This window comes from Myotis lucifugus, unplaced genomic scaffold, assembly GCF_000147115.1.
Source record: "Myotis lucifugus unplaced genomic scaffold, Myoluc2.0 scaffold_60, whole genome shotgun sequence".
Classification (NCBI taxonomy): domain Eukaryota; kingdom Metazoa; phylum Chordata; class Mammalia; order Chiroptera; family Vespertilionidae; genus Myotis; species Myotis lucifugus.
In genome coordinates, this window is record NW_005871108.1 from 1678332 (window position 1) to 1701707 (window position 23376).

The 23376-nt window shown below is 46.7% G+C and overlaps 1 protein-coding gene across 2 annotated transcripts; it reads left to right on the top strand.

Annotated features, from left to right (window-relative positions):
- On the top strand, nt 1-23376 carry CUNH20orf96 (chromosome unknown C20orf96 homolog). 2 transcript variants are annotated; one of them, XM_023754498.1, is made up of 11 exons: nt 1-136; nt 416-464; nt 1275-1392; nt 11972-12075; nt 17282-17440; nt 19898-19997; nt 20913-21070; nt 21151-21252; nt 21372-21458; nt 22116-22234; nt 23106-23376. In XM_023754498.1, exons 1-11 carry the CDS (start codon nt 117-119, stop codon nt 23164-23166), a joined length of 1077 nt encoding a protein of 358 aa, XP_023610266.1. In that variant the 5' UTR covers nt 1-116; the 3' UTR covers nt 23167-23376. The 2 variants fall into 2 exon arrangements, with proteins under 2 accessions (XP_023610266.1, XP_023610267.1); XM_023754499.1 differs by lacking the exons at nt 11972-12075; nt 19898-19997.

A 23376-nucleotide genomic window follows, 5' to 3' on the forward strand; every position in this document is an offset into this window, starting at 1 on the left:
GCCTGAGTTACCACGCGATCCGCGCTGAGACTAGGAAGTTGGAGAAGACGAATAAGTAGGCACCCCAAGAGATCGGTGCCCCACGGACTCCCCCGACTCTTCTTCCATTTCCCCCAATGGCGCATGTCTTTCCAAAGTAGGTAAAAGGAGTACCGCGAGGTGGTGAAGTGCGCATGCATCCGCCTCCCGCCCACGCGCGGGGGGTTCTCCGCGGGCTTTTGGCCCCCCTCCCCCCGCCCTTCGCCCACAGCTCCCGAGCCCCGCCTCTCCCTGGCGCTCTCTGGGTTCTGGCTTGGCTGCGTCCCTAGGAAACTGCGGTTTTGGATTGGAGACCCCACGCCTGTTTCATGTTTGCTGCTTGCACCCCCATGGGCTGGGAATGATGGAAGGTCTTTCCCGCCCTAACTCTTTTCAGACCTACCGACTCTAGGAGTCGCCCTACAGTCCCCAAGTCCCAGACTCCGGTGAGTGCGGGAGGGGATGGGGGCGGAGGGGAGAGGTTCGCTGATCCTGAGCCCGCAGTCCTCTGCTCTCCCTTCCCGCGGAAGCCACAGGCTTAGGTGGTAGAGTCCTGAGATGAATTCCAGGCCCTGCTGTGTCACACATTTGTTCTGGGACCGCGGCATGCCTTTGAACCTCAGTTTTCTTACCACCTTATCAGAATGTAAGGGTGTAGGTATATTGTGCTGCTCTCTTATTTACCTATGATTCTATTCTGGTTCTCTTTGGGTCTTTTTCATGCCTTCTGTTTCTCCCAGTTCTCAGCACCTCACAGCCTGGATGTGCTTAGGAAATTCAGGCTGGCTGATAAGAGTGATAGCTGACATTATGGAGCACTTACCACATGCTTTACAAATCTCTCTCAGAATTCTCACACCAACCTATGGAGGTAGGTTTATAATGAGATCCAGTTTGCAGATGAGAAAATTGAGGCTCAGAGAGGTAAAGTCACTTGCTCAAGGTCACTGATACCTATAAAGGGGGAAGCTGGAATTTTTATAAAAAGATATATATTTTTATTGATTTCAGAGAGGAAGGTAGAGGGAGAGAGAGAGAAACATCAATGTTAAGAGAGAATTACTGATCGGTCGCCTCCTGCATGCTCCCTACTGGGGATCGAGCCCACAACCCGGGCATGTACCCTTGACCAGAATCGAACCTGTTAACCCTTAAGTCTGCAGGCTGACTCTGTATCCACTGAGCCAAACCGGTTAGGGCTGAAGCTGGAATTTGAACCCACAAGGCTGTGTGACTGATTTTGTTTTGTCTGGTAGGATTATGTTTTAGGGCAGCGGTCCAAACATAAAATCAAGCCCTCCACTGCGCTTCCAGTCCTGCAAACCAGTGGCCATAAGAAAACCAAAATGAAGCCTTGGATTAGTGACCAGCCAGGTGAGCAGAGGCACTTTGGGCTGGTATGGGAGTTGGGGATCAGGTAGAGTGAATGCCCTTGGCCCTTGGTGACTCCATTTATTTTAGGGGAGGCTCACTGCTTTAATCAACAATCCCCAGATATCAAGTATTAATTCAGAAGCGTATATCTCATATATGTCAAAGGACATTTGTGCATCTGGGCAGGAGGAGGTAATCTTTTCTGCATGATTATTTAGGGACCTGGGCTCCTTTGCCTTGTGGCTATGACATTTTGTAAGGCCTTGACATTCTAAGCAAGGATATGAATGATTTTGTGGGCAGTTGTTTTTTTCCCCAGGGCCCAGATTTGAAGTGACACAATATCACTTCCAGTCAGTAGCCATAACTCAGTCATCTGACCACTCCTAACTACAAAGGAAGATGGGAAATGTAGCCCAGCTGTGTCCAGGAGGGAAAGAAAATAGGGTTTGGTGAATTCAGGATCATCTCTGCTACATCATTGTCATGCCTTTCCAGGGGAGTTCTGAGGCCTTGCCAGGCAGACACGGCTTCAGATCTTGGCTCTTCCTTTTACTCTCTTGGGAAAATCATTTATTCCTCTGTGCTTACCTGATAGATTGTTGTGAGAATTAAATGAGATTCTCTCTTTAAAGCATTGTTGCTCAACCTTGCCAGACCCAACACTCCTTTTAATAACAAATATTTTGTAATATTCCTATAGTATCCTGAAATAAACTTCATAGATAATATAACCTACCTACAGATATAACAAAGAAATAATATAATACCCTAACTGTAAAGAAAAAGTAAAAGTTTTTTATAGTTTAATAACGTATTTCAATATGTAAATGCTCAGGTTGGACTCCACTAGAAGATATGATAAAGTCATCAGAAGCTTACTCATAGATGTAGAGCAAGCATGTCAAACTCAAAGGCTAACACGGGCCAAATAAACAAGGTTTAAGTTTATGTGGGCTGCAAAAAAACAGAAGCTTCAGTTTTCATAGAAACGTAGGATTATTTCGATAGAGACATGCTGAATACAAAGGGCTGAAATAAATGAGTCATTGTTAACATAAAATAATAGAACATTTTAATAAAAATTAATATTTTTTCTTGAACATTAACCTACCAGACACTGAATAACTGCACAAATTAATAAGCGTAACGCAAATAAACCTATTCTTCTTGTTCTCCGAAAGCAAAATATTTCCTGTTGTGCACACCAAACAAGTTAGTCCAAGACTAATGACGTGGCAATCGGCTGCTAAAATATCCGCTGCTAGTATTAGTGGAGAGAAATGGCGCGCCTGCACGTAAGGCTTGTAAGAGAAATGAATGCAACACGATTATAGTAATCAGTCATTAGCGAACGTTGTAGTTCGTTATTAATAATTATGTATAACAGGGTATTATAAAAATTAAGTTACGAAACTTTTACTAAAACGTTTCTTACATACCGTTATATTGTCTGGGCTGCAAAAATATTCATTGTGGGCTGCATGTGGCCTGTGGGCCGCGAGTTTGACATGCTTGATGTAGAGAGTCCTGGTGGATGTAACAGTTGCAAAGGCAGACTGACATGTGGTAGGATCCTGGGACTCTAATACCAGGGGGATTTTTCATTGCTGCCATGATTTACAAAGTGGTACCCATCTTTTGGTAAATTCCAAACAAAACAAAGCATGATCTTTCTCTTGATTATAGCTGCTTCCTTGGAAAATTCAGCATTAGAGTAAACCTCTGCAAAATATCCTTTCTCTCTTTCTCTCTCTCTCTCTCTCTCTCTCTCTCTCTCTCTCTCTCTCTCTCTTTGTCAGTCCTCACCCAAAGATATTTTTCATTGATTTTTAGAGAAAGTGGAAGGGAAGGGGAGAGACAGAGAAACATCGATGTGAAAGAGACACATTGATTGGTTGCCTCCGGCATGTGCCCAGATCGGGGTTGGGGATCGAGCCTGCAACTGAGGTACGTGCCCTATACTGGAATTGAACCAGGGACCCTTCAGTCTGCAGGCCACTACTCTATCCACTGAGCCAAACCGGCCTGGGTGCAAAATATTCTTTGTGTTTATATGTGGCCCACAGTCAGGTTCTGGGATCAGACCATTATAAATAGCGTTTTCACCTACATCAGTATCTGAGAGGACTTTGGAAAGTCAGGTAGAACCTAGGAGAATTCTGTGTTCTGTGGGGCTGTCCTGTTCTGGGGGATGTCTAGCATCCCTGGCTCCCACCCACAGATGCCAGTTGGGCCCCCCAGTATTTGTGAAAACTCTGCCAAGGAACTTAAAACACGCCTTTTGAGAGTCATTGATGTAAAGTGATGATCTTAAGGCCTGGTGGTGGTGATAGGATTTTTGTCTAGAGCCCTAGACTCTATTCAGACAGCATCTATAATGAAACTCTTGCCCTTTTCTTTCACTGAGAAGCCAGAGAGATACATAACAGGCACAACCACAACAAGAACAAGAGTAGTTAACATATGCCAAGCACTTATTACAGGCCAGATACTGTTCTCAGCACTTTACAAGCATCACTTCATTTAATCTTCCAAACAAGCCTGTGCGGAGGGTGCTGTTATTACCACCTCCTCTACAGGTGAGGCACAGACAGGTGTCACTCCCAAGGTCATTCAGTTAGGAGGGGCATAGCCAGGCTGTGACATTTGACAATTTGGCTTTAGGACCCAGTCTTTTTTTCTTTTCTTTTTTTGTTGATCCTCACCCGAGGATATTTTTCCATTGATTTGTAGGGAGAGTGGAAAGGAGAGGGAAAGACAGAGAGAAACATCGATGTGAGAGAGACACATTGATTGGTTGCCTCCTGCATGTGCCCCGACCAGGGCTGGGGTTGGGGAGGAACCTGCAACCAAGGAACTTGCCCTTGACCAGAATCGAACCCGGGACCCTTCGATCTGCAATCTGACGCACTATCCACTGAGCCAAACCGGCCAGGGCAGGACCCACAGTCTTTTTTTTTTTTTAATAATATATTTTATTGATTTTTTACAGAGAGGAAGGGAGAGGAATAGAGAGTTAGAAACATCGATGAGAGAGAAACATCGACCAGCTGCTTCCTGCACACTCCCTACTGGGGATGTGCCCGCAACCCAGGTACATGCCCTTGACTGGAATCGAACCCGGGACCCTTCGGTCCGTAGGCCAACGCTCTATCCACTGCGCCAAACCGGTTAGGGCAGGACCCACAGTCTTAAACATACATATGTAGCTGGAGAGAGTGTGAGCGCTGGAGAAATATAGACCTGAGTTGGTGTTCCAGTTTCCCTTCTTGCTGGCAGTTCCATCTAAGTAACCTGTCACAACCTCAGTTTTCTTTCCTGTGGAAATGGGCACAAAGATTCCTGTCCTATGCAACTGTATAAATAATGCTAAAAATAGGTACCATTTGCTGAGGACTTACTTTGTGTCAGGCTCTGTAGTAGAGGCCTCATTCATTCATTCATTCATTCATATATTCATTCAGCAGCAGCTTTTCAGAGCCCCCATGTGCCTGGCATCGTTCTGAGTGTTGTTGACTCATAGTGAAGGAGACAGATTGGGTTTCTAGTCACAAAGAACTCACGGTTCCAGTCTCAAACGTGTAACTACACAACACTTTCCACTTGAGATAGAAGGAGATCATCATCTAGTTCACTCCTTACAATGACAGGAGATGATGTTATCACCATTTTACAGATGAGGAAACTGAAGCTTAGGTTGGTAACACGTTCTGAGCAAAGTCCTGTCCTTGAGGACAGTTTTGTGTATTCAAGAGAAATCGATCATCTCTACCAAGATGGAGTAGCCCTGTTCCTTTCTATTCCTCCCTTTTACAACTCAAACATGTTGGGTATAACACATAAACAGAAAGACTCTGAAAACTGGAAAGAAGAAGGTGGGCTGTTAGGGTGGTGAGTGAACACAATCATCTGGCGTCACAATGAATATGTGGAAACCAAATTTAAAACAATACATTTACAATCACTTTAAAGAAATGATTGGCCTGGCTGGCATAGGCATAGCTCAGTGGTTGAGCATTGACCTGTGAGCCAGGAGGTCACATTTTGATTCCCGGTCAGGCCATATGTCCGGGGTCACGAGCTCAATTCTTAGTGTGGGGCATGCGGAAGGCAGCTGAACAATGATCCTCTCTCATCATTGATGTTTCTATCTCTCCCTGTCTAAAATAAAAAAAAAAAAGAAAAAAAAGAAAATGATATTTAGGTATAAAATTAACAAAACATACAGGATCTGTATGCTGAAAATTACATAATGCTGGTGAAAGAAATCAAAGACCTAAGTGAATATAGAGACATACCATGTTCATGGATTGGAAGACTCAACATAGCAAAGATATAAATTTTCCCCAAATTGATATATATGTTTAATACAGTTCCTATCAAAATTCTAGCAATGTTTTGTTAGACAAAGACAGGTTTATTTTAAAATTTATATAGGAAAGCAAGACCCTAGAATAGATAAGACAATTTTGAAAAAAGAAGAATAGCATGGGAAGAAATCAGTTTACATGATTTTAAGGCCAACTATATAGCTATAATAATAAAGACAGCATATTATTGGCAGAGAGACACATAGGTCAATGGAACAGAATAGAGAAACCAGAAATAGAGGCATACAAATATGCCCAACTGATTTTTTTTTAAAAAAAATATATTTTATTGACTTTGTACAGAGAGGAGGGGAGAGGGATAGAGAGTTAGAAACATCGATGAGAAAGAAACATTGATCAGCTGCCTCCTGCACACCCCCTACTGGGGATGTGCCTGCAACCAAGGTACATGCCCTTGACTGGAATCGAACCCGGGACTCTTCAGTCCCCAGGCCGATGCTCTATCCAGTGAGCCAAACCGACTAGGGCCCAACTGATTTTTTTGTTTGTTTTGTTAATCCTCACCCGAGGATATTTTTTCCATTGATTATTAGAGAGAGTGGAAGGGAGGGAGCAAGTGGGAGAGATAGGGAGAGAGGGAGAGAGAGAAAGAGAAAAACATTGATGTGAGAGAGACACTTCAATTGTTGTTTCCACATGAGCCCTGACCGGCATCAGGGGTTGAACCTGCAACGCAGGTACTGCCCTTGACCAGGAACCCTTGACCTTTCAGTGCGTGGAGAGACACTCCAACCATTGAGCCACATTGGCCAGGACCCAACTGATTTTCGGCAAAGGTGCAAAAGCAATTCAGTGGAGGAAAGAAAGCTTTTTCCACAAATGGTGCTGGAGCAATTGGACATCCATAGACAAAAAAGGAACCTCAATTTAAGTCTCACAACTTACACAAAAATTAACTCGAAATGTGGAGAAATAAAAATTAAATGCAAAAGTGTAAATCTTTTAGAAAAAATCATAGTGGAGAAAAATCTTTGAGCCAAGGAAAGAGTCCTTAAACTGTACACAAACAGCTTGATCTATAAAAGAAAAATGAAATAATAAGTTCGGCTTCATAAAAAACACACCCTTTTGTTCTGTGAGAGACTTTGTTAAGAGGATGAAAAGACAAGCTTTAGACTTGGAGAAAATATTTGCAAACCACATATCTGACAAAGAACTGCTATGTAGACTATATCAAGAATTCTCAAATTCAACAGAAAAACAACTCAGAAAATGGGCCGAAACCGGTTTGGCTCAGTGGATAGGGCATCGGCCTGCGGACTGAAAGGTCCTAGGTTCGAGTCCGGTCAAGGGCATGTACCTTGGTTGTGGGCACATCCCCAGTGGGAGGTGTGCAGGAGGCAGCTGATTGATGTTTCTCTCTCATCGATGTTTCTAACTATCTCTCTCCCTTCCTCTCTGTAAAAAATCAATAAAATATATTAAAAAGAAAAAGAAAAAGAAAATGGGCAAAAGATATAAAGAGACATTTTACTGAAGAGGATATACAGATGATAAAACACATGAAAAGCTGCTCAATATCATTATCCATTAGGAATATGCAAATTAAACTACAAAGGGATGTCACTGCATACCTGTCAGAAGGGCTACAATGAAAAATGGTGATAACACTAAATGCTGGGAAAGGGGAGAAACTCTATCATGCATTCATTGCTGGCGGGACGGTAAAATGGTGCAGCCATTCTGGAAAAGAATATAGCAGTTTCTAATGAAACTAAACATGCAATTCCCATAATAATCCAGCAATTGCACTCTTGCACATTTATTCCAGAAATGAAAACTTACGGTGCATGAGTGTTTCATAGCGGCCTCATTTATAATACTCCCAAACTAGAAACAACCCAGATATCCTTCAGTGGGTGAATGGTTAAACAGTCTATGGTCCATCCATACCATAGAACAACAGTCAGCAATGAAAAGGAAAGAACTATTGATAACATTCAATGATTTGGCTGAATATCCAGAGAATTTTGCTGAGAAAAAATAAAAAAGAAGCTAATCCCAGATACATACCATGATTGCATTTATATGATGTTCTGGGAATGACAAAATTATGGAAATGCAGAAACGATTAGTGATTGCTAGCAGTTAGGGACAGAGGTGGGAAGAGGATGGTAAGGCGAGGGAAGTGGGCGTAGCTGTAAAAGGCAGCATGAGTGAACCTGTGGTTAGGGAACTATCTTGCCCTTTAAACAAAAAGTTTTCATTGATTTCAGAAAGGAAGGGAGAGGGAGATAGAAACATCAATGATGAGAGGGAATCACTGATTGGCTGCCTCCTACGCACCCCACACTGGGGATCAAGTCCACAACCTGGGCATGTGCCCTGACTGGGAATTGAACTGTGACCTCTTGGTTCATAGGTTGACACTCAACCACGGTGCCACGCTGGCTAGGCTATCTTGCCCTTCTTTTTTTTTTTCTTTTCTGTTTATTCTTGCCCTTCTTGATGTTAATATCCTGGTTGTGATATTGTACTTAGTTTTGCAAGATGCTACTATTGTGAGAAACTGAGTTAAGGGTACATAGGATTTATCTGTATTCTTAAAACTGCATGTAACCTGAACTTATCTCAAAATAAAAAGTTTAACTAAGCTCTAGTTGGTTATGCTCAGTGGATAGAACGTCAGACTGCGGACCAAAGGGTCCCAGGTTCGATTCTGGTCAAGGGCACATACCTCGGTTGCAGGTTCCTCCCCTGCCCGGGCCCTGGTCAGGGTGTGTGCAGGAGGCAACCAATCAATGTGTTTCTCTCACTTGGATATGTCTCTCTGTCTTTCCCTCTCTCTTCCACTCTCTCTAAAAATCAATGGAAAAATATCCTTGGGTGAGGATTAAAAAAAAAGTTTAATTAAAAAGAAAAGATAAATCAGGGCTGCTACCATTAATGAAAAGAAATACCTATTATTAAGGCTACAGATCTTTCTAAGTACTTAAGTTCAATTTACAAATCTTATTATTTTTATAAATACTATAAGAGGGATTTTGGAACTTGGTTAATTAAATTCCCCTATGTCCTTTAAGCCCCATTTAAAAATTTAGTATATTTATTTTCATTTCTAAATAGTTCACTTATCTGATTAACAAAAACCATTGGGTATTTAAACAGTTTTTGTACATCTAATAAAATAAACTTCTAAATATGGGTAATCTTATATTTTATATATATATATATATATTTTTATTGATTTTAGAGAGGAAGGGAGAGAGAGAGATAGAAACATCAATGATGAGAGAGAATTATTGATTGGCTGCCTGCGGCATGTCCCCTACTGGGGAGGATTGAGCCTGCAACCCAGGCATGTGCCCTTGGTCGGAATCGAACCTGGGACCCTTCAGTCTGCGGGCTGACGCTCTATCCACTGAGCCACATGAGCTAGGGCATCATCATTGATGTTTCTATCTCTCTTTTCCTCTCCTTTCCTCTCTGAAATCAATAAAAATATATTTAAAACAAAACAGTAATTACTACTAATAAAGTAGAAAAATCAGTGACCAGCAGCTACTATGGTGAGAGGCAGCTACCTGGCTGGGTATTATCATGACAAGCAACTACAAGTGCCAGAGTATGTAGCAAGCTAGACTGTGTCGCAACACAGCTACGCACATGGCCATTTCCATGATAGTTAATAATGAAGGACAAAACACAATATGGTCTTGAATGGAAAGAGCCTAATTATTATTTTTTAAATATATATTTGTATTTATTTTTATTTTATTTTCAGAGAGGAAGGGAGAGGGAGAGAGAGATGGAAATATCAATGATGAGAGAGAATCATGATCCGCTGCCTCTTGCACGCCGCACACTGGGGATCGAGCCCACAACCCGGGCATGTGCCCTGACCGGCAATCGAACCGTGACCTCTTGGTTCATAGGTTGATGCCCAATCACTGAGCCATGCTGGCTGGGCGAGCCTAATTGTTTTTTAACCCCATATTTATTTACTTATGTTATATTTACTATGTCAATGCATAGCAAAAAGTTTGTAGGAAAATGCAAAAAAAAAAGAACCCCTAAAATCTGGAGGAGTTGGAAGCAGAGTCAGAGGCCAAGGTGACCCCTGTCCACCCCGTCCCTGACAGGTGGACACTAGACCTGCATGGGAACTGCTGCAGGGATGGGAGCCTGCCACCCACCAGTGCCTGCCCTCCCGTGCGCAGCCCATTCTGGGAATAGACAGCCCTGTGGTTAGAAGGATCTTTGTTTTATTGAGACCAAAATATCATTCCCTGTAATTATGACCTTTGGGTCATGATTTGCCTTAAGAGTAGATACATATGTCTAATCCTAAGTGTATACATTCAGCTGGTCCTTACTTAGCCAAGGATTAGCCCCTGAGGGACCTGGACACTGGATTGGGTGATTTTCCTGAGAAACGCAGAGAATGACTGCTATGAAAAAAGAAAAACAAAGGAGAACAATCAAGCAATATACTGTATTAAAAGTTATGTGACTGTGGTCTCTCTCCAATTACTGACCCTTCTTCTTGTGATAATGTGAGATGATACAATGCTACGTGATGAGGTGTAGTGAGGTGAGTGAAGTAGGCTTTTTGAGGTAGCATTTGGCTACTACCGACCTGAGGATATGTCAGAGGGAGGATCATTGAGCCACGATGATGTCATGTCTTCCACCCCCAATTTAATGCCTTTTCCATCTTGACTAAGCGGTGACCATGCACGGTGGCTGTACCTTGTGCAGCCTGAGGTGCGACAGCAAAACCAGCACAGATTTATTTTTTCTTCTTCACAATTTCATGGGTAGAAGATTCGTCGTTATAGACCTTAGCGGCCTCAGCGTACGATTTTTTTTCTTTCCTTGATGAGAATTTTCATCTTTTCACCTAAAGGAAGCACTACATGGCTTCTCTTTGGCACATCTGCATCGGCAGCATCACTTCTAGTGCTTTGGGGCCATTGTGAAGTGAGGTGAGGATGACATGAACACCCACTGTGACACCCACAGTGGCCCTGGTCGCCCAGGTGGCTGCTCAGCGACTAACGGGCAGGGGGCATGTGCCGTGTGGAGATGCTGGACAGAAGGACGCTTCACGCCCTGGGCGGGATGGTCTGGATGGAGTGAGATTTCATCACGCCTCTCAGAACAGTGGGCACTGTATCACTTATCAGTTGTTTATTTCTGGAATTTTCCATTATATATTTTTGGACCCTTGTTGACTGTGGGTAACTAAAACTACAGAAAGTTAAACCGTGGATGGCGGTGGAGGGTAGGGGACCGGGTACTGTACAGATAATTCCTAACGTTCACACAAAATTATTTTAATTTTATCACTTTAATACTTAATATTAAACTTTCCCAGGGCTCAGGTATTGATTCATTAAAGAAGGAGTGTTTTTCTGAAGTGAACTGTGTCGCACGGAGGCAGGGGCTGTGGTAGGGGCTGCAGCGTTCCGGTGACCTGTCTCATGCCCTGCGTGCAGGACTTGCCGAGAGGACCCAGCGCCTCTCAGGACATGCCCTCCACATGTCCTATTTTGATCAGAATTATTCTCCTATCTTCCTTTTCTGGCAGGACCACACCGCTTTTATAGGTATTTCAGAGACAGCCAGTTGGAGTTCTGTGTAGCTTCTGTGCTGATGGCGTGGTCCTGATCCCAGTGCTCAGGTCATTATAACAGTGACAGCTGATACTGTGTATTCAGTACTCGATGCGTGTTAGGTGCTCTTCCAAACACTTTAAAATGTAGTAACTTCTTATTTAATTTCCATGACAACCTATCAGGTAGGCATGATGATGATTTCTATTTTGCAGATGGGGCAACTGAGGGACAGAGAGATCCTGATTCATGCCCAAGGTCACACAGCTGATACAAGGCAGAGCCTGGACTCAAACCCAGGCGGCCTGGCTCATTAGTTCTTGCTCTCGACCCTTACCCTGTTTGAACTTGCCTTTGGCCGGGTTGGTGGGAGAGATTGGGGGCACATGGCTGTTTCCTGTTCCTCTCTCCCCCCTCTGTTCGTACCCACAGTCACTGGGTATGTGGAAGCTGCCTGGGCTTTACTGAGGGATATGCATTTCATCCTTTGTCTCACTGTCACACACTGTAAAGTTGTCCGTGGCTAGGGCCGGGGCTTGGACCATCTCTCACGGATGGTGCATTCCTTGGGACCTGACCCAGGCCTGCTTATACCCCCTACTCTCTCTGCCCTGTACCATGCCCTAGGGCGTTCCAAGTCTCCCACGTTGCTGACATGCCAGCTGGGGAATCCACAAGACCCGTGCAGAGGGAAGTTGGACTCTGGGAAGATCAAGCTCCGGCTAATGAGGGTATTTGGAGCATCCTCCCCAGGTGCTGGGGCCCCCAGGGCAGGGGCATGGGGATGGCGGTAGCAAACATGCGCCGGGCACTTGTGGAAAAACCATCAGAATCCCTTTTCATTTCCGGGCATTAGGAACCAATCTGTGGCTTATTCATTTAAACATTCCCAGTAAATTCCTTTCATGGAATACACTGCATTTTGAAACAAGGCTTAGAAGCTTACGATTCATTTTTCTACATCAGCTGACACAATTTTGGATAATTAATTTTCTCATCGTCCATTGTTTTACATGGTTTGGGACAATGTTTCAAAATATTTGAAATGACTAAAAGAAGGAGGGGGCTTTCATGTCTACAGCAAGAAGTAAGATACTAAATACTGTAAGTACGATCCAATACTATAGAAGAATTCTTAACTTCTCCAGGAAAGTGTTCAATAGCTCAACGAGCAATGACTGCTATACAAAGAAATAGGGGGAAATGTATTTGCTTTGAAACCTTTTTACCCCTTTAACTTTCAGGTTTTTTTTTTTATTAGTTAAGGTATTACAAATGTGTCCTCATTCCCCCCTTAAACCCCAACCTCCCCCGCTAACCTTCAGTTTTGCAAAATGATTTAGTGGCCGCCCAGCATTCTTAAAGGAGAAACTCATATTTCCGATGTTATTTTTATCCTGACTTTAGAAGTGTTCATGTATTTTTGTTTGATAAAAAACGTGAACTTGGACAATTTGGCTCTAAAACCTGTGCTACCAATTTCTGATCCTGTCTCTTGTAGTCATTCATTTGTTCACTTAGTCAACACATATTTATGGAACACCCATGTGCCAAGCCCTGTTCTAAGTGTGGGGATTCACCCGTGATGTGGCCTCTGACATTAGGTAGCTCACATTCTACTGGGGGAGACAGACAGTAAACAAGACAAATATGTAATACTGAGGCCCAGTGCACGAAATTCGTGCACGGGTAGGGTCTCTAGTAGCTGCCGGCCGTGGCCTGCCTCCCCCAGTTGCTGGCTGCCGGCCATGGCCTCCCTTTGTTATGCACCGTCCTCTGGTGGTCAGCACAAGTCATAGTGAGCGATCAAACTCTGGGTCGGTCAAACTCCCGAGGGGACACTTTGCATATTAGGCTTTTGTATATATAGATGTGTGGTGATGCTAACTGCTATGAGGAGGCATAAAGATAAGGTTAGAGGGCTAGAGAGGCACCGAGGAGGGAGTGACTGTGACTGTTTTAGATGGGGTGGTCAGGGAAGGCTGCTGAGGTGGTAATAGCTGAGGGAGGAAGGTTTCAAGTAGAGGAACCTCAGTGCAGAGGCTCTGAGGTTGGTGTGAGGTCAGTGTGGCTGGAGCAGTTGATGAGGGGGAAAGATGTTGGGATGCGAGGATAAGGGGGAAAGCTTGTATACGGCCCTGTAGTCCATGATTACACTTTGTGTTTTTATGCTGAGTAAGACAGGAAGACCCTGGAGGCTTATGAGTAGAGCAGGGAAGTGATCTGACAGATTTTCACAGGAGTCCTTGGGGCGCTGCTGCTGTGGAGAATGGACTTGGGGAGACGAGGGGAAACAGGAAGGGAGCACAGACTACCCATTGGTTTGTCCTTGGAGATGGAGTAGGATCCTCCTCTGCCTCTTAGCCTCAGGACAATTATGTATTCAATCCACAATGCTTGAGAGAGTGCCTACTGTGTGCTAGGCACCACGGCTGGTGTTGGGGACCCAGCCATGAACATGGCACTAAGAATTTGTGCTGTTATGGGGCTTGCACTTTAGTGGGGAGAAACAATAAGTGGATTTTATTTATTTTTTAGTTTTGGTTAATCCTCACCTGAGAATATTTTTTCCATTGATTTTTAGAGAGAGTGGAAGGGAGAGGTAGAGACACAGAGAGAGACACATCGATTAGTTACCTTTTGCACTTGCCCAGACCGGGTGGAGGATTGAGCCTGCCACAGAGGCATGTGCCCTTGACCTGAATCAAACCCACAGCCCTTCAGTCTGTGGGCCAACGCTCTAACCACTGAACAAAACTGGCTAGGGTGATAAATGAATGTTAAAAACCCAGGGAATAGGTCCCCATCAGTGTATTCAACCCATACTTCTGGAGCTCTTGGTAATGTCCCATGTGCTGGCTGTCACATTTTATGTTATTTATTTTTATTATTTTTATTTTTTAAAATATACTTTTATTGATTTCAGAGAGGAAGGGAGAGAGAGATAGAAACATCAATGATGAGAAAGAATCATTGACCGGCTGCCTCCTGCACACCCCACACTGGGGATTGAGCCCTCAACCCGGGCATGTGCCCTTGACTGGAATCGAACCCGGGAACCCTTCAGACCGCAGGCCGACGCTCTATCCTCTGAGGCAAACAGCTAGGGCTGGCTGTGACATTTTAGTGGGGGACACAGGAAACAAGGTAATAAGAAAAATATCTGTTATGTTGATTGGTGATAATTCCTAGGACAAAAATACATTGGAAATGGGGAGACATAATTATAAACTATAATTAGCAATTACAGATTGGAGTAAGGGTCAGGAAGCGAAGAAGGGTTTCTGCTCTAGACCTGGTGGTCAGAGAAAATCCATTTCTAGGGCAGAGGTCTGTAGTGTATCTAAATCACTGGGAGCCCTGGCCGGTTTGGCTCAGTAGATAGAGCGTCGGCCTGAAGTGGGGTGTGTTCAAAGTGAGATTCCTGGTGTCAACCCCAGTGATGCTGGCTTAGTGGACCTGAGACTTGGAGACCGGCATCTTTCACAAGACGCTCTGGTCCCTGTGGGCCATAGTTGGGTATTTTGGTGTGGAGATGTGGCGGCAAGATAGTGGAGTGGGCCCTGGCTGGTGTTCTCAATGGTTAGAGATCGGTGCATGGGTTTGATTCCCGGTTAAGGGCACATAGTGAGGTTGCAGGATCATCCCCGGCCCTGGTCGTGGCATGTGCGGGAAGCAACCAATCGATGTGTCTCTCTCACATCAATGTGCTCTCTTCTTTCTCTCTCTCTGTCTCCCCATCCCTTCCTTCCACTCTAAAAATCAATGGAAGAAATCTCCTCGGGTGAGGAGTAAGAACAACAAAAAGACTGTGGAGTGGTTAGGAGCCAGACTTCAAGGGCAACAGCTCTGCTGTGTGTGACCTTGGAAAACTTACTGAACCTCTCTCTGTTTCCGCTTCTGTAAAGTGGGACGAATAATAGTGCCAACTGAGATAGTGTGTATAACGTGCTTAACACAGTGTTGGGCACATAATAGGTTTGCCCGATTACTCTTTTAAAAATAATATATATTTCATTGATTTTTTTCCCCCAGAGAGTAAGGGAGGGGGAGAGGGATAGAGAGTTAGAAACATCGATGAGAGAGAAATATCATCGATCAGCTGCCTCCTGCACACTCCCAACTGGGGATGTGCCTGCAAGCAAGGTACATGCCCTTGACCGGAATCAAACATGGGACCTTTCAGTCCACAGGCTGATGCTCTATCCACTGAGCCAAACCGGTTAGGGCTGCCCTATTACTCTTATTATTATCTGAGGAATATGAAAGCTGAGGACTAGTAAGGGAGGGGGGTTTTAGCAAAGGACAGAGAAATAAGGAAAAAGAAGGAACGAAGAAGAGGGCACATAGGTATGGCAGAGGGGTAGGGGGAGAGCCAGTGAGAGTAGCATCAGCTCCTGTTCACTGAGTGCACGCTGAGTGTGAGAGACTTGCTACTAAGTGGCTTGGTTGTGAATATGATCTCACTGATTTTTTTTACAGCAGCTCTCTGAGTGGGTAGCAGTTATCTGTTTGAAATCAGTATAGTGGGGCTCTGGGAGTCTAATTTGCCCAGTTTCCCGTAGGTGGTAAGTGCCAGAGTGGGATTTTTGTTGTTGTTGTTAATCCTCACTTGAGGATATTTTCCATTGATTTTTAGAGAGAGTGGAAGGGAAGGGAGAGAGAGAGAAAAACATTGATGTGAGAGTCACATTGCTTGGTTGCCTCCTGCAGGAGCTCTGACTGGGGGGCCTGGAATAGAATCTGCAACCCAAGTATGTGCCCTTGACCAGGAATCGAACCCAAGACCCTCAGTGTGTGGGCTGTTACTCTAACCACTGAGAAACACTGGCTAGGGCCAGAGCTGGGATTTGAAGCAAGGTATGTCTTGGCCTAACGTACATGTCTTAATCACTTTGAGGTTCAGCCATGCCTTGCAGCTTTAAGCCCATTCAGTTCCTTGTCTTAGTGTAGAGAAAAGACAGGCATAGTCAGAAGTCTGCCTTTCCAGTTGTGGTGACCCACGTCCTGGCTGTGTGACTTTGGGCAAGTCACTTAACCTGTCTGAGCTTACACCTATCAATAAAATAGAGTCGTGAACATAGGGCTGTTAGAGGATGAACTGATACCATGTGCCATGTACCAAATGAGGCACACTGTGCAACCCGTAGTAGGTCCTCAACAATTGTTACTGCTGTTATTATTGTAGATGATTGTACTTGCTGGGGGTGACTTAAGCCCTTAGTAAGGGTTCACGACCCCTGAAAATACATCTGCATATCAGATATTTACATTACGATTCATAACAGTAGCAAAATTACAGTTATGAAGTAGCAAGGAAAATAATTTTATGGTTGGGGGTCACCACAACATGAGGAACTGTATTATAGGGTCGCGGCATTAGGAAGGTTGAGAACCACTGCCTTAGACCCTCACTGTTTCCCCAGGGGCCTTGTATGAAATGAGAGATTACTCGATTCAGCTGCCTGGTGAAAAATGTTAGCGATCATCATCCACTCTGCCTCCCTGCCTCTCCAGACATGGCCCATTACCTCTGCCACCTCTTTACCTACCTGGGGCATTTTCTATTATAATAATTATTACTACTATATTTCATTGATTTTAGGCAGCTTTTGATAATAAGTCGCACCTTTATTTTATTTATTCACTAATAAAATATTTGTCAATTAGATTGAGACAGGCATCAACTGTAAGATGCATCCCTACTTTAGAGAAGTAAAATTATGGGAAAATGGGCATTTCAGAATGATGAAATAGTTGGCGGTGCTGTGACCCGCTGACAATGGGGAACCGCCTCCCAGCATGGGTTGCATTTACCAGTCGAGGCCACTAGGGGGCGAGCGTGCGGCCGGAGGGAATTGGTCCCTGGGCTCCGGGATGCGCAGGCTGCCGCGCCCTGCGCAGCACCACCTCACATCCTCCTCCCTCCGCCCACAGTCGTTGCTCAGGAGCCGGCGAACCGCACTCCAGGAGCTCTGCAAGCAGGAGGGCTTTCTCATCAAGCTCAATCAAGACCTGATCACGGCCATCAAGGACATGGAAGACAGCTCAGCCCTGAAAACACGCGGGATGCTGCAGCAGCAGGACATCTTTGGGGTGAGGCTCCACCTTGGCCCTGCAGCCCCGCCTCTGCCCTCTGCGCCTCGGTCCCGCCCACCATGCCGCCCTCCTGAGCGCTTTGGCGCCCTCTCCTGGTCTCCTGGCCGGTTGCACAGCTGCTGCTTCCATCTGGAAGATACATCTCTTACACACTTGGCCCCACCTACCAGGGCTTTGGAATCAGACCTGGATTGGGGGGCTCATCCTAACGTCAGTACTTATTAGCTGAGAGACTTTGCGTTAACCTCTGAGTGGTGTAAAATGGCTCAATAGCACCCACTCCAAGGGGTGGTTGTGGTGTACTTGGTACACACCCAGTAGATGTGCAAGAGAAGGTAGCTGCTGTCATCACCAGCAGCAAATACTTACACAGTGCAATACTAAGCGCTTTGTCTATTCTCAAGCAACCTTACAACAACCCTGTGGGCTGGGAATTATTATTATCTTTATTTTACATATGAAGAAACAGAAACATAGGCTAGGTGACTTGGTCAAGGTCAGTTTAAGGTCACCCAGCTGGCAGGGTCTGTGTTCCTTTCACCAGCTGTGATACCACTCTCATCCAGTGGTGTCACTTCCGGCCCATGGGTTAAGAGGGAGTGACTTTGCAGAGAGCCCAGGGAATGTCCTCAGCCTCCTTAGGAGAGGCTAGGTGAGCTGTGGTGAGAGGCTGAACGTTCACAGGAGACCCAGGAATTCAGGATGAAGAAGAGTCGGAGACAATGGTTTAATGGGGAAGTGATTCTCCTTTGACTGCCCTCTGCCCAGGGTGAAGAGGGAATGAGCTCACCTGAGCCTGTGAGATGAAGAGAAAATTGAGTCTTGTGAACTCGGTTGGTCTGCTCAGGCTGCTGTAACAAAATTCCACAGACCAGGTGGCTTAAACAGCCAAAATGTGTTTTCTCATAGTTCTAGCCCAGTGGTTCTCAACCTTCTGGCCCTTTAAATACAGGTCCTCATGTTGTGACCCAACCATAAAATTATTTTCGTTGCTACTTCATAACTGTAATGTTGCTACTGTTATGAATCGTAATGTAAATATCTGATATGCAGGATGGTCTTAGGTGACCCCTGTAAAAGGGTCGTTCGACCGCCAAAGGGGTCGCGACCCACAGGTTGAGAACCGCTGTTCTAGAGGCTGGACGTGTAAGATCAAGATGCCAGCGGGGCTGATGTCTGGTGAAGTCTGTCTCCTGGGGGTGTAGACGGCTGTCCTGCTGTGTTCTCACATGGCCTTTTCTCTGTGCTTACATGGAGCGAGAGAGCTCTCTGGCGTCTTTTCCTCTTCTTATAAGGACACTAGTCCCCCACCCTTTTGTTCATTTATCCTTAATTACTTTCCTAAAGGTCTTATCTCCAAATACAGTCACATTAGGGGTTAGGGCTTCACTATATGAATTTGGGGTGGGGTGGGAACACACAATTCAATCTATAACAGAGACCAAGGAATACGCAGTTATTCGGCCCGAGGAAACTTAGTAGAATATTCTCCAGACCTAAAGTCATTGTCCCTCTCCTATGTCATGGATTAATTAATAAATTTTTTTTAAAATATATTTTTATTGATTTTTTACAGAGAGGAAGGGAGAGGGATAGAGAGTCAGAAACATCGATGAGAGAGAAACATTTGTGGGTACTGATGGGGATGAGGGACTCAGAGCTTATGGATCTCTCTAACCCAGACATGGGAGGATCGGGAAGGCTTCCTGGAGGAAGTGGTGCTGGGGTTGAAACCTGCAGACATAGGTGTTAACTGTAGAGAGCAGAGAAGTGTCCCAGGCAGAGGAAATGGGCGTAAAAGGCCTGGGTGAGAAGGAGCATGGCCAACTCAAGGAGCCCCATGTTGCTTAGTGTGGCCAGACAGTAAGACCCGAGGAAGGGATCAGGGAGAGAGGAGGTTGGCCCAGGCCGGGGGGAGGGGGCTTTGCCAGACAAGGTAAGGGGTTCGGACCTTGTTTACAGGGCAGAGGGGAGCCGTTGGAAAGTTCTAAATAGGAGAGGGACAAGGTCAGTGTTTTTTAAAGAAAGGTCCTTCTGACTGCTGTGTGGAGCATCACTCAGTTTAGGGGTAGCTGTTGTCATATTCAGACAGGAGATGGAGAAAACCTGAGTAAGATAGTGGCAGCAGGGATGGAGAGAAGGGCATGGCTGGGAGTGCTGTTTGGGGTATAACAGCCATACCACTTGGTGACATTTTGAGTGAGAGAGGGGAGTAGAGGCTGCTGCCTGGGTTTGGGCCCGTGTGCCTGTGTGTGGGGGGGCTGATTGGGTGGTAGGAAAGGGGAACGTTGGGAGCGGTTAGGGTAGTAGGTGACTGCTTTCTAGCCGTGGAAAGGTGCCCGGGCCTGGGAGTGGGACTGGGTTTGAGGACTCCTCGGAGGCAGTGCTGAATTCCCTGAGAGGCCATGCTCTTGGGGGGCGGGGGGGGGCGAGCTCACCCCACCACTCCCACAGACCATCATCAACAGCTTGGGGTACTCCAACAAGAAGAAGCTGCAGCAGATGACGCGTGAGCTGCAGGAGTGGAAGAAGAAGGAGGAATTCAAGATGAGCTGTAAGACTCCACGAGGCAAACTCCTCGATCCTCCCCTGGCCCGCTGGGGAGGTCAGCTGCAGGGCCCTCACCTTGTACCCACTGTTCTGGAACCAGCAGGCCCATCTTCTCCCTGCTGAGGCAGATGGGATTGTTAACATCCGGAGCTAATAGCTTGCTTATGGAGTGTTTAGCACGTCCAGGTCCCATGTGTCTTCATTTTTATGAGCACACTCTCAGTCGTTGCAACTATCTGTGAGGGAGGGAATAGTTTCCCATTTTACAGATGAGGAAACGGAGGCTGAGAGAATTGAAGTAGCCTGCCGAAGGTTATACAGCTAGCAGCCGAGATCCAGCCCAAGCCTGCCTCTGCTTCCTGCCAAGTTCGCTGTGGGCGTTGGGGCCCGGGCCAGGTCCCAGGTCTCCCGCTGTCTCTCCTTGAGCCTGTGGCTTCATTCCCCTGAGCAGACTAGAAGCCTTTTGAGCAGAGGGACGGTGTGGTGAGTCAGAAAGCATCAGCTAGCGGGGGTCCCCGCCAAGGAGGATGGCAGGATAGACTTTGTCTTAATCCTACTGTGGCTGTGTCTCGGGAGCCAGTGTTGCCCCATCTCCCTGGGCTTGTGTTGCAGGTGTGAGTACGAGGAGGCTGAAGTCCAGGGAGGGAGGTCTTGGTGAGGGTCACATAGCAAGTTGTCGACAGAGCTGGGACTAGCCTCGGGATCGTGCACCAGTTTAGTTTCCCTTTCCTACCCCGTGTTGCTTCTTCAGTGGGTGGAAGACTCTCGGGGGCCTTAGCTTGTCACCACCTCCCGGCCTCGTGTGAGCTCGCGTCAGCCCAGAACCCGATCCATTGGCTAAGGAGAGCTTTGCCTCCTGGAACCCTGGCAGGGGTCCTTGAGGGAGGATCCTGCCTCCTGTTCCCCCTGACTTCTCCAGACCTGAAGCAGCAGGTGGAGCAGCTGAATGACAAGATCAAGAAGACCCAGGAGGAAGTGAATTTCCTGAGCACTTACATGGACCATGAGTATCCTGTCAAGTTGGTCCAGATTGCCAACCTTTTGCACCAGCTGGAGCAGGTGAAGGACAACCAGCAGGTCAGTGAGCCCCTGGCTTTGCCCTGTCGGCCCCGGGGGGAGGCAGGGCCGGTGGCCAACATGTGCCTGCTGCCCCCCAGGATGAGTTGGATGACTTCAATAAGATATGCCGGATGGTCCTGGGGTCTCTGTCTGATCAGATTCAGATGAAGAGGAAAAAGCGGCTGGGCTCTCTGGTGGTGGTGAGTAGCCAGCGCCGGCACCCAACCCTGCTTGCCTTCCCAGCCTCGGCCTCCAGGCCCCCTGCATGCACTGCTTCCCAGGAAGAGGCATGTGGGGCCAGACTCTCCTTCGTTCACAGAAAATCCAGCATCCCATTCAGGGCGTTCTCCTGCAGAAGACCCGGGAAAACCAGAGCATTGTGAAGCACACGGACAAGTACAGAAGAGTGAGTGGCCAGGGCGGCGATGGTCCCCCCCCACCCCCGAGGGAGCAGAGGAGTGGGGAGTCCCCGGGACCTGCGCGAGACAAGCTTGTCCTGACCTGGTGCTCAGGAGTCTTGGACTCCGGTGTTGGCCTCTCTCCTTGCAGTGCCATCACTGTCACTTGCTCCTCATCTGAGAAGGGGATTGGTGACGGCTTAGGCCTTGCCTCAGAAACCCACATCGCTGGGCATGACCCATTAGCAACATCACCAAGCATTGCCTACGCAACCACATTTTACGGTCACCAGCCACCCCCTATCTTCACCCCGTAATTCTTGTCATTGACCACCTCTCATTACCAGTGTTAATGAGCGTCACCATCACCACCCGGTTGTGTTAATTTCCATGACCTTCATCAGTTACCTTCACCATCTCCATCAGCCTCATTAACCCTCATCACCAAGCACTGCCCTCTGCTCTGCAGCCTGTATGCGTTCTCCGGGGCCCCCTCACCTTTCTCAGGACCATCAGGCCTTGTCACTGATCTGTGAGCCAGCCCTGCTGCCAGAGCAGCCCCTCTCCGGAGTCCCGCAAGTCCCTACTCCGCGCCCATTTTGCCCTTCCCTACCTTTGGTTGGGGTCATATGGATTCTCAGTTTCCCCTGCTGTCCCTCTCTCAGTTTGTCAACGAGTTTGAGGAGGAAATACCCGATTTAAGGGCCGAGGTGGAACGGCTCCGAGTCCAGACCCAGGAACCCCGAGAGATCGCGTTTGCAGATGTTCTGCTTCGGAGACCCAAGTATGTGATCATTCTGCTACTTCCCGGGCGTCTCCCCTGCCTCTTGCTGCTGTGTGGGAAGAATAATGCCCGTCCCTTACGAGCATTTATTGCATGCCAGCCTGGTCTCATTTGTTCCTACCAGTGGCTGAGGTCGGAATTATTACCCCTCCCCCTTAAAAAAAAAATATTGGTGAAAGATGAATGAATGGACTAGTTTATTTTATTTTAATATATTTTATTGATTTTTTTACAGAGAGGAAGGGAGAGGGATAGAGAGTTAGAAACATCGATGAGAGAGAAACATCCATCAGCTGCCTCCTGCACACTCTCTACTGGGGATGTGCCCGCAACCAAGGTACATGCCCTTGACCGGAATCGAACCTGGGACCCTTGAGTCCGCAGGCTGACGCTCTATCCACCGAGCCAAACCGGTCAGGGCATTACCCCCCTTTGATTGAGGAAACTCAGGCCCACCTGGTGTCTGTCACATAGTGAGTGCTTGTTCCATAGGCACCGACAGGAGCACCGAGGGTCTGAGAGGGCAAGTGGGAGACACAGGTGACACAGAGCCAGGTTTCCAAAGGAGTCATCAGACCTCAAAGAGAGCGCTCGCCTGAGGGGCCCCAGCGTCTTAGAGCTGAGTTCCTGCTCCCCTTGACCTTAGGCCTCTGTAGGGGAACAGCAGTCCTGTCGGACCCATTCCTTTTTCATTTTTGAGTGTTTGTGTGTGTGCATTCGTACGCGGTTGGGCTGTGAGGCTGCAGATGGGGCTCCCCAAATAAGTACCAGTGTTCTCGAGAGCAGGGCTCCCCTGAGGACATGCTTCCCCACCTACAGCCCTGGCACCCCTACTTGGCCTCTCACACCTCTCGTTGCTCTTCCTTACCAGGTGCACCCCAGACATGGATGTCACCCTCAACATCCCCGTGGAAGAGCTGCTACCCTTCTAGATGGCAGGGCCATGGCCACCCCTCCCTCCCTGCTCTCTTCCCCACACCCGGAGCCTGAGTCGTCTCCTTCCAAGACCATATTCCCGTTGGTACCCTCCTCGTCTGCCTCTCCTTTCCTCCCTCCGTCCTTTTGGTTTGGGGCTACCACTTGGGCCAGGTGGGAATTTCCAGCCAAGTCCACCACTTCCTTTTACCAATAAAGCTGGATCT